The sequence below is a fragment of the Capsicum annuum genome, chromosome 1, assembly GCF_002878395.1.
Source record: "Capsicum annuum cultivar UCD-10X-F1 chromosome 1, UCD10Xv1.1, whole genome shotgun sequence".
Taxonomy (NCBI): Eukaryota; Viridiplantae; Streptophyta; class Magnoliopsida; order Solanales; family Solanaceae; genus Capsicum; species Capsicum annuum.
The window spans coordinates 167100213-167112333 of NC_061111.1; the positions used below are offsets into that span (position 1 = coordinate 167100213).

Genomic DNA, 12121 nt, shown 5'->3' on the forward strand with positions numbered 1-12121 from the left:
GAGGGAAAGACGAGACAAAATTGGGTGTCAAAAGTTGCCCCTGAGTGACCGAATATTTAGGTGAAAATTTTTGGGTAGTCACGTTGACGTAACCTATTTTGTCTCGGGCAAAACAAAATATTTGGATATGGTCAGTAGAAGTTCTGATCGTGGTGTGATATCGAAGTAGAGCATATGGCAGCTTCTCATGCCATTCCCTGTTACCGTCCACTATCTTTCTCATGATCCTCTTAATATTCTTATTTGCAGCTTCAACCGCTCTCTTCATTGCCATAGAATTTCGATGAGAGATCTTAAATCTTTTGCAAATCTCTCTCATCAGGTCGCTATTAAGATTGGTTCCATTATTCGTTATGATTGACTCTGGAATTCCAAACCGACAAACCAAGTTATTATGGATGAAATCTGCTACCACCTTCTTGGTTACGGCCTTATGTGTTGAGGCCTCAACCCACTTTGTGAAGTAGTCGATGGCGGCCAAGATAAAACAATGTCCATTAGATGTAGGAGGCTCTATTGTCCCAATAACATCCATGCCCTAAGCGGCAAATGGCCAAGAAGAACCCATCATATTGAACTTGTTTGGCGGAACTCATATAAAGTTTTCATGAACTTGACATTGGTGATATTTCTGTACGTATCGGATGCTATCCCTTTTCATAGTCATCCAAAAGTATCCAGCTCTCAAAATCTTCTTAGCAAGCATGAAACCGTTCGTGTGAGGTCCACAAGTTCCTGCATGTATCTCTTCTAACAATCTTGTGACTTTCGAGGCGTCGATGCATCATAACAATCCCAAGTCTGTAGTCCTCCTATACAGGATTTCCCCATCGAGAAAAAAGTGATTGTTCATCCTTCTTAAAGTTCTCTTCTGCATACCAGTAGCGCCTTCTGGATATTCTCCTACTTCAAGTAACCTCTCATAGTACCACGGCTTTTCATTTGGTTCTTTATCTACATGGAAACAGTATGTTTGTTGATCATGTATCTCCACCTTGATGGGATCGATATAATTCTTATCTGGATGCTGAATCATTGAGGATAGTGTCGCCAAGGCATCGGCAAACTCATTTTGAATTCGAGGGACATGCTTGAATTCAATCTTCGTAAACCTTTTACTCATCTTCTTAACACATTGCACATAAGGAAGGATTTTAACATTCTTGATGGTCCATTCTCCTTGCACCTGATGAATCAGCAAATTTGAATCTCGTATCACTAAAAGCTTTTTGATGTCCATGTCTACTTCCATCCTAAGTCTGAGAATGCAAACCTCATATTCTGTCATGTTGTTCATGCAAGAAAACCTAGTCTTCGCCTAGATTGGGTAATGTTTACCTATTATCAAAACTAAACTGCTCCAATTCCAACTCCTTTAAAGTTTGTTGCTCCATCGAAGAATATTCTCTACCCATCATACGGATCTGAGATGTCTTCTCCTGCAAATAATACCTTTTCATCTAGAAAGTAGGTACTGATCGGCATGTAATCCTGATCCACTAGATTTTCTACGAGGTGATCAGCTATAGCTTTCCCTTTGACGTCTTTTTGTGTTACATACACAATATCAAACTCGCTTACAAAAATCTACTATTTTGCCAATTTTACAGTAGGCATTGTATTCTGAAAGATATACTTGAGTGGATCCATTCTTGAAATCAAGTACGTGGTATATGCAGACACCGTCTCAACTTTTCCGCAACCCAATTTAATACGCAACAAGTTTGCTCCAACAACATATACCTTACTTCATACGGTGTGAACTTCTTACTTAGGTAGTAAATAGCTTGCTCCTTCCTCCCTGTATCATCATGTTGGCCTAACACACATCTAAATGTATTAACCATAACAGATAGATATAATAACAACGGTTTTATCGATTCTGGTGGAACCAATACTGGTGGGTTAGAAAAATACTCCATGATTTTGTCAAAAGCCTTCTAAGATTCTTCAGTTCATCCCGTGGCGGCATCCTTCTTCAACAACTTGAATATTGGTTCACAAATTATTGTGGACTGGGCTATGAATCGACTGATGTAATTGAGTCTTCCCAAGAAACTCATTAAGCCGTTTTTGGTCTTAGGAGGTGGTAAGTCTTGGATTGACTTTATCTTTGATGGATCCAACTCTATACCTCTCCTACTTACAATGAATCCCAAAAACTTTCTGACGGGAACTCCAAAGGTGCACTTGGCTGGATTCAACTTTAGGTCATACCTTCATAGCCTTTCAAAGAACTTCAGTAAATCATCCAGGTGGTTCAAACTTCTTTTGGACTTGATAACGATGTCATCCTTGATCTCTTTTTGGATCATATCATGGAAAAGGGTAGTCATGGCTCTTATGTAAGTTGTATCGGCGTTCTTGACTCTAAACAACATTATCCTATAGCAGTACACTCCCCACGGAGTGATAAAGGTTGCCTTCTCTGCATCATTCTCATCCTTCAGGATTTGATGATATCCCACAAAATAATCAACAAATAATTGCAACTCATGTATAGTGCAGTTATCAATGAGAATGTGAATGTTCAGGAGAGGAAAATCATCCTTTAGACTAACCTTGATGAGATCCCCATAATCAACGCATATTCTTATCTTTCCTTTCTTCTTCAATACTGGAACGATATTGTCTAGCCAGGTGGGATAAGTTATGACCCTCACAATGTTGGCTTTTATTTGTTTGGTCACTTTTTTCTTAATTGTCAAACTCAAATTGGGTTTGAATATCCTCGTCTTTTGCTTCACAGGCGGACATGCGAGGTTAGTTGGTAGTCGATGCGAGACGATATCAATGCTCAAACTAGGCATGTCATCGTAAAACCAAGCAAATAAATTGATGTATTGCTTGAGCAGACTAATCAATTCCTGCTTTCTTTCACCCTCCAAGTGTACACTGACTCGTGTTTACTTTGTCGTTTCTTCATTATCCAAATTGACAACTTTAGTTTTGTCCATAATAGGCTTCTTCTGACTTTAGAGTTGCTCAATCTCCTACGGCAAGTTTTCAGGCATCATGTTTTCATTGTAATTCTCATAATCTTGTTCATTGCTTGTATTTTGCTCAATAGATTCATTACATGTCATAATCGTGGAACGAGGATATTTCCACTCAAAAGTATAAGAAGAGAGTAAAGTAAATAGATATCGAAAATAGAAAAATAAGTTTCGAAAATAAGGACTTTTATTAATAAAAGCACTGGGTTTGGCGAGAGGCAAGTAGCAAAAAGAGCTTTGGCATGATTCAAGCCTTAATTGATCATACAAATAAAATAATTTTTAAAAGTAACAACAATCCCACACTACCAAGACTCCTGTCGGAATAGGGATGGGCTAATGGTTCGATTCTGCAAGACTTCTCCAGGTTTAGCATCACGGATGGTAAGCTTCTTGAAATATATCTCTGGTTCTCCATTGATCACGGCCACAACTAGATTTCCTATTCCTTCTATGATATCTTCATCAACTATTTGACCTGAAACTGGGACTTGGGTTGGCACGAATACCGTTATTCCAAATCCTTCACTGTAGGCTTCTCCAAAAATGGGCTCATATCCAAGACCTGTAGAACCCCTCTGATGCTTCAGCTAGATTGGTTCAACTATACCATCGGCTCTTGGTCCTAGACCTGTCTTGGGCTGATACCCATATTTCAGCATCTCCAATGCAACTATCTTTTCAACACTCTAAATTTTTCCTCAAACTATTTCTATCTTCTCGTCGGTCCTTGTAGTTTGCATGATCTCCAGGGTATGGAAAGTGGCTCCATCTAACTCCTCGGTAACTGGGACTAAATTGACAGAATAGATGGGATGACTGAGCTATCTATGGACATTAACTTCTATGCGACCCCACTCAAACTTCACGCATTGATGAAGAGTGGAAGGAACGGCTCTTGCCATGTGGACCCATGGCCTTCCCAGCAGTAGGTTGTAGCTAGAAGATACATCCATGACCTAAAATAGGATAGAAAATTCTGCTGGTCCTATCTACAGTTTCAAGTAAATTTCTCCAATGACACTCCTTTGCGACCCATCAAAGGCTCTGACCTTTACCCGACTCTTCCTTATATCTTCTATGTTGACACCCAAATCCCTTAGAGTGGAGAACGGATAAATGTTACAACCTGAACCACCATTGATTAAAACTCTGTTCATAATTTTGTCATGATATCTGGCTGCAATATGGAATGCTTTGTTATGTGTAGCCCCTTCTGACGGCAACTCATTGTCATGGAAAGAGACCTTATTTGCCTCTACCACTCACCCGGTTGCTGCAGCCAAAGTCTCGCTAGTGGTCTCTTTTGGTATGCTAACCCCACATAAAACTTCCATCAAAGAATTTCTATGGGATTCAGAACTCATAAGCAGGGACATAACGGATATGTAGGTCGGTGTCTTCTTAAGTTGTTCTTCAACCGAATAGTCCTTGGGTTGCATCTTCTTCCAAAATTCTGCAGCTTCAGCATCAGTGATATTTCTCTTTGGATTTTGATCTTTCCCAAGAACTCCTCGATTCGGTTTCTCTGACGTGTAACACCTTCCTAACCTGGTCATCCCCTGAACCGCAGAGGTATCTATGATTTTGCCCTTGTCTTTAGCTCGATAGTCCCACGGGACTGCTTTAGTGTCATAGCCGGGTCTCCCAATGGCTAACATAGATACTACGACTCTTGACAGTTATGTCTAAACAGTTATAGGCATCCTCAACTAAACTGTGATAAATGACTATGATGGGCATGTAGTGGCGACTTCCTCTACATTCCATGCGGGCACAATATCTTTTTCCAAGTCATATTCTTCCTTTAGGGTAATCATATTGACTTCTCAATTTCTATGATTTGGCAAGGGGTTCTTGTTCACATTTGGAGCTATGGCCGTGAATTTTATTATACCCCTCCTTATCAGAGATTCAATTTGATTCTTCAAGTTGTAGCAGTCCTTTGTGTCATGCCCCTGGACTCCTGAATGATAGGCGCAACGCTTGTTACCGTCAAAGTTTTGAGAGGATGGATCGGGGGCCTTTCCTTCAATTGGATGCAACAAAGTTGTTGCCCTCAATATTTCAAACAGTTGGGCCAAAGGTTCAATAATTGGCGTGTAGGTATGGGTATTTCTAGCTTTAAAATTTGGGCATGGTCTTGGAGCATAAGCCAGTCTATTTTGGTGAGGTGGATCTTGGACAGGGACATATGGTCTTGGTAGATTTTAGTATGCTGGGGCTCGAGGTGGATTGTAATGCGGTTGAGTATTATACACTGGAACATGTACAATAATTTAGGGGTTGTTAAGGTAACGGTAGGAAGAATTTCTAGGTTGGTAGTATAGTGTGACGGCTGAGTCATCTTCCCTCTTTTTCTTATTGCCATTAATGGAACCAGTCTGTATGGCCTTACTTACAGCTTGCAGTGCAGCCATAGATTGGATCTTCCCTGACTTGATGCCTTCCTCTATCAAATCTCCCATCTTGACCAGTTCTGCAAACTTTTGTCCCATCATCAACATTATCTTATCAAAATAAACACCCTCTTGAGCTCGAATAAAATACTTAGAGAACTCTCTTTTATCTAGTAGAGGCTGGATCCTAGTAGCCTTGTCCCTCTAACCGCATGTATAGTCTTGAAATAATTCTGATGGCTTCTTATGTATGTTGGCCAATGAGAACCTGTCTGGGGCAATCTTGATTTTAAACCTAAAGTGGCTCATGAAGTCTTCAGCCATATCTCGCCAATGACGCCACTTACGGGGGTCTTGTCGAGTATACCAAGTCAAAGCCTCTCCTGACAAGCTTCGAATGAATAGCTTCATTCTCAACTTCTCATTCCTTCCCACACCAACCAACTTATCGCAATAAGCTCTCAGATTTGCATGTAGGTCACTCTTTCCATCAAACACATCAAACTATGGTGGTTTATACCCGGCTGGTATATCGATGTCCAGATGAATGTACAAGTCGGCATAGTCCAAATTTTCAGTCCCTCTACTGATTTATATATTTTTGAATGTCCTCTTTAGGCTTTCGAGCTGAGCCGCTATCGATCCTTATTTATATGATCGGATATCCTTCCTAATCCTACATATCGATCAACCTCATATGGATCCTTAATTGCTGCAGAAGTTGCAAACGTGGGAGCTTCAGTAGCATATACTGGTGGCACAGGTATCTCATAGGTGGCATGTGCCTCGAGTATATGCTGCATTTCTGGATGGACCAAAATAGTAAAGCTTTAAATAGGAAATGAATAGCTAGGTGCAGTCCCAACAATGGGTTGAATTGCAGGTGGGGCTTGAGCATGCGGTGTATTTGCTTAGTTAGCGGGGGCGACCAAGGGAATCCAACATCTGGACTCTAGAATTGAGTGGGAAAGCTAGATATTGTAAGCTTGTTAGGTCACACATTTGACGTAGCTCTTCTTTTAAGACTTCAATTTCTTGCACCATATTGGCCATTTGCTCATCGTTCTAGGTTTCTGACGGCCTCTGAGAACTCCTGGTGTCATCTACTGGGATCATCACAGCTTTGTCAGATTGATCCCTGTTAGTCATCTTTTCTTTGGACCAAAATATTGTATGGGGATTCTACCAATTTGTGTGTCGACACAAATCAACTTTCTTTTTGGGAAATTAATAAACAAACAAAAGAAAGAAGGAAAAAAAAAAGAGAAATCGTGTTAGTGTGGGAAATAATAAAAACATAACAAGTAAGTAACACATGTATACGCTAAGTTAGCGACATCTAAACGCATCCTAATATAAAACCTCTTTTTTGCCAGAGGTAGGCCTAAGTTACAATTAATTTGATGATAAATGGTTTATTTAAACACATTTGGATTTGAGAATAAACAGGACTTTCATTGAACAAAGGCTTCAAATGGTTACATCAAAATAGATCAAAGTCAGCTTAAAAAGAAAGTACAAGGATGACAGCAAAGACTTACAAGGGGGTTGCCATGTGGCTTTTAGATAATATGAGAAACTACAACAAGAAAGAAAATTTAGGGCCAAGTGGGGCCGTCGTCATCATTATCACCTGGGCACAGAAAGAAATCCATGAAATCTTGACTATTTATCAGCTACTCTGCGTAGTCTGAATTATCTTCATTCCCCATGGATTGGTCTTCGAGTTCCTCGTTTGTGCCTTCCCTAACATCATCATTATCGTCTGGAGGAATCATGTCATCCATCGATCCCAGAACTACCTGTCGATACGTAGAGGTAGTGAGATACATATGAGGTAGTATTTCCCTCGCCATCTGACACACCATGTCATAGTCCACCAACCTAGGAATCTTTTCCTAGCTTAGTCGTGTTACTGAACCTCCTTCTACTTTCCATGCATAATACCCTGAGGTGCACCAAGTTGTTTGTCCAATTTCTGTTAAAAGTATGTTCATCCACATTTCCTACAGTTTCGTAATTCTGTCCCGAGGAACTTATTTTTCATAAGTAATTTCTGTTGGATCCATGGACGACCATAAAGGGATGTTTTGTTCTATGCCGAATTGATGTAGAACTCTAAGTGGAGCGTATGGTTGGATTCCTTCCAACCCAATCAGCTCAATAAAATAACTAGTGTACCTTCTTAGCAGTGCTCTCCCTGTGATCCCAGGAAGCTTTCATTAGATGGTATCTCCTGTGAGGTATGTCAGATAAGCTCGTCATTCTTCGGGTCCTAGTGGTGCCTCCCAAAATCTCAACCTCTTTTCATGGCTCTGTATTATGTTGGGGACGTCCTCTAAGTTGTTTCTGATTGGCGCCCTTTGATATAAGTGTTTTGCGGCCCAAATTTGAAGTAGTAAGTTACATGCACCAAGGAAATCATTCCCTCTCGAGCAAGTCGACAAAGTTCAGAATAATTCTGCCAACAGCATTGGTACTAACGTCAGTCTCTCAAAACTGGTGAACATGGTAAAAACCAAAGGTATCAAGTTGATGTTGATATGGCCCCTTCTTCGAGGGAAAACCAGATTCCCTAGAAAGGCAAGTGCGAAAACTATGGGGCGAACACTCTCCCACCTTGCTCTGCTACAAGCAAAGTCCTCTCGGTGATGTTCATAGCTCATTCAATATCCAAATCTTTGAAACAGGTAGCCCAAGTTAACCTAACTATATCTGATGCTCCTCGGTGCATGATCTGCCCGTAAACCCAAAGAATGCAAAAAACCATTGTCGGTCATGGCCGACAGGGTTAACAGTACTCTTCCTTCAAGAGGCAAATTTGTGAGGCTACTAATGTCTTCCAAAGTTAAGGTGATTTTGAAGTCAGCAAACTGAAATGTCATGGAGGTCGGGTCCCAAAACTCAACTTGTAGCTTCACGAGCACTTTGTTGGCTTGAATATCCATGAGGGACACCAAAGAGCCTAAGTGTTCTCTGACCTCAGCTCCAAGCAAAGCCTGAATATTTTTCCATTAGTTTTGTAAGCTTTTGGGGAACTAAGTCAATCATTTGGATGTTTGGTATGGTTTGGTTGGTATTCATCTGAAAGAAAGGCTAAAGGATATGATAAGTCATTTATCTCAAATCCATTATGTGTTTTAGTTTAGACCGTTCACACCAACCTTCACACAAAAATATGTCGACAGGTTTGTAACTTTTGACAAAAGGGTGGTTTCTTAACTTCGATGATGAATCCTTGGACCGTCATGCCTACGGTGTATGCAACATGACATATTTCTAGAGTAAGATTTTTTTTCTAAATGTTTGAGAGTGAGACTGAATAGCTGCAAGAAGGCGCACTAACCTAATTGCACCAACTCTGAAACTAAAGAATCCAAAGAAGTTTTGGAGGAGTGTAAGATTCCCCCCACGTGAACCACAGTATGTGAATTGTGTACGGCCAAGGACTCGATAGGAAAATGCAAGTGACAAAGCAGTAACAAGTAGTGTTGTTCAAACAAATAAGAAACGCAAGTTTGAATTTGGCTTGCATCCTTTCACACAGAGCATGATATAAAGATACGTAAAGCAAATAACATAATCAAGCATCAAAAATCCTAAACTAAGCATGTTAAGTTTAAAACCTAAGTTCATTAAACCTCCATCCGAGTTTCAATTCTATCGCACCCTATTTTAAACCGGTAGAAATAGCACACAACGTGTGGTGGCTGTCGTGACTCTTAGGATTTGAAAATTATTATTTTAGAATTGTCACACCCCTTTTTTTAATTCCAAAATAATTTGATTTTAAGTTTCGAAAGGGTTTTTATTATTAAAGTAACAAATTGAAGATTTGTTCCGAAAAAGGATTATGTTTACATTTAAAACTAAGAGTCGCCACTTGGCATAATCGGGTGTGCCAAATCACCTTTGAAAAATTCGTTTCAAAATGATTTGACTCTTTAAACTGGTTTGCGAATAGAGATTTCGGCTAAGGAATTCTGTTGACCGAGGGGAAGGTGTTAGACACCCCTCGATCCCGTGGTTCGACCACGGTCGCTTGATGGAGTGTATCGACTAATTTTGTCACTAAAAATATATGAACCACTTAAACACACAACATAACCAAACAAACAAATCAAATAAAATTCAAAACCAAAATAATGTCTAGTCTGAATTATACAGTCCTAAAGATAAGAAAATACGAAAACATAAATCTTATTCTAGACTGATCCTAAACTATTCTCCAATGCTTACCCGATGCCTAGGGCCTTCCTCACGAACGTCTTCCGCCAACATAGTACGTTGGGGCATTCCTCGGTGAATAAATACAATGTGTCTTGGGGCATTCCCCGACTAAATGAATACATTTTCTCAATTTGCATTGAAATAGAAAGAACCATTCAACAAATATTCACACATTCAACAAAATCATGATCTTCCATTTTTGTACAATTTGCCTACCCAAACTTAGTATGTTCCTACTCCTTTAATGATCTAACACATGATACTATCAATGTCAACAATATTGAACAATGAATAAAAACTAATGAACATTCATCTTATTCGATTCTCAACTCCTTCCCCCAAATTTCATTCTCAACATGATTAAACCAATTCAATACGCAATCCACCAATCAAGTTTCATATCCAAATCCAAAATCAACAAACACATAATGAAATTTCAAGTATGTCAAACACACAAATCACCCAAAATTACATAAAAATTAAAAGGGAGATAGAATTGAACCTCAATTAGGATTTTATTCCAAATATCAGTCAATCGAGAGGATGAATTCGTGTGCCGAAGAACCTAGAATCAGCCTCAACAACCCGACTAACTCGATATCGCAAATTTCGATCTGAATAGATTTGAATCCAAGAACACAAACTTAGTATATACTGCCTAATCAACAACTTCAAACAAAAACCATAAACCCCCGAAGATGAAATTTCGATCTCAAAATCCAAGAGCAAAATAAACCCAGATTGAAACTAATTGATGACGAACGGCAAACCAACACTAGACGAACTACAAGAAAACCTCAAAATGATCAAAACCAGCTCAGTACCGTATCCCAATGACTCGAACAGAAATTGAACTTACCAAAATCGTGACAAAGAAAGACGGACTAGTCGAGTTTGGATCGGATTTGGGGTACTCTCGATGGACACGATGTCTTGGTGGTTCGGAGGTGGAGAGGTAGTGTATGGCGGATGGTGGGTGTATCTGGCTCATTGGTGGCGCCGGATTCCGGCGAAGTTTTACCAAAAAAATAGAGTGGTGTGATCGGTTTCTCTTCCCGTTTTTCTCTGAATTGCCGAGCTCTCTCTGACTCAAACCCTTTAAGCTCTCAATCTATCCTCTGTCAGGCCAACTCACTCGATCTCTCTTTTTTTTGTGTGTGTGTGTATGTGTGTGCAAGCTATGCGTGAGAGTGTAATCTTCAATGTTATTTTTCTCCCAGCTCACTGTATGTATAGTGTATGTATATGGGTCTTCTCAAAAAAATGAAAAAAATAGTGAGGGCTCTCTCTGTTCTCTCTTTGAAGATGATTATGAAGAAGCAAAAGGGAAAAATCAAATAATGGCCTCCTCCTTTATTTCTTTTGTCATTTCTACGTATATAATGGGCATGGATTTGTTATGATGTGGGAATTTCGATGGGTCCCACATATATTCTTTCTTTACGGACAAAAAAAAGAGGGGGGAGGGTCACATGGGTGGAGGGTAGGGTAGTGGGTGAGGTGTTGTCTTTTGATTGGGTAGGTTGTTAGGATGAGGTGTAAAGTTGGTTAGGATAGAATTAAAACAAGATAAAATTTTTTAGGGATTATGTTAAGGGTTGTTATTTTTTTTGTATTTTTATGGGGTATAATTACATGGATGAGAGTGTACAATAAAGTGAGGTAAAATGAATAAAATTGGACTTGAGAGGGACAAAAGTAGGTATCTACAGCAAGCTCCCTTTGAATGTAAATATGAAGTATTTTCAAACAAAGAAGTAGACAACGAGACAAAATTTTGTCCCGACCATTATTCAAAAAGAATGAAATAGAAGGAAGGAGGGAAACCAAGTCTTAACTTTGGACATCATACTCATCCCTAGTTATGAGGGAATCAAGTCACAGGTATCCCCAAGGACTGAAAGAAGAGGGACTATACTGAGTTGGAGAGTCAAACGAGGTTCTGTCAAGGTTCCAGTCTACGGCTCTGTTATTACATCAAAAACAAAAATTACAAGTTAAAATATAAATGAAATTACAAAAGTCCTATCTATGCGGCTTCTTTTGGACTCTTGACTTGAGTTTCATCACCCTATTCTTCAGGCTAGCTCCTGACTTGCAATTTCTTCAACTTGTTGCCAGACTTTCAATTTCTTCACCCTGTTCTCCAGGTGGACTCCTGACTTGCTATTTTTTAATTTGCTGACTTTTAATTTCTTCACCTTGTTGTTTGACTTTCCATTTATTTGTCATGTGCTTCAGGCGGGCTCCAATGTTACTTGAATTATCAAAATAAGGAAGTGTGTCTCCTTACAAATGCCGCTTGAATTACCCAAATAGGGAAGTGCGTCTCCTTATAGATGTTGATTGAATTACCAAAACAAGGAAGTGTGTCTCCTTACCAATGCCTCTTAAATTACCAAAACAAGGAAGTGTGTCTCCTCACTAATACTGCTTGAATTACCCAAGAAAGGAAGTACATCTCCTTACAAATATTGCTAGAAATACCCAAACAGG

At 39.5% G+C, this 12121-nt stretch overlaps 1 protein-coding gene across 1 annotated transcript; it reads right to left on the reverse strand.

The window, feature by feature from the left end:
* Nucleotides 1–784: 784 nt before the first annotated feature.
* Nucleotides 785–1240, reverse strand: LOC107859519. Its single transcript, XM_016704571.1, has one exon. The coding sequence runs from the start codon at nt 1238–1240 to the stop codon at nt 785–787; it is 456 nt and encodes a 151-aa protein (XP_016560057.1).
* Between the last annotated feature and the right edge of the window lie 10881 nt (nt 1241–12121).

What these genes read in the sequence shown, in the direction of transcription:
- LOC107859519 (XM_016704571.1), bottom strand. Translation starts at nt 1,240, where the DNA reads ATGGACATCAAAAAGCTTTTAGTGATACGAGATTCAAATTTGCTGATT.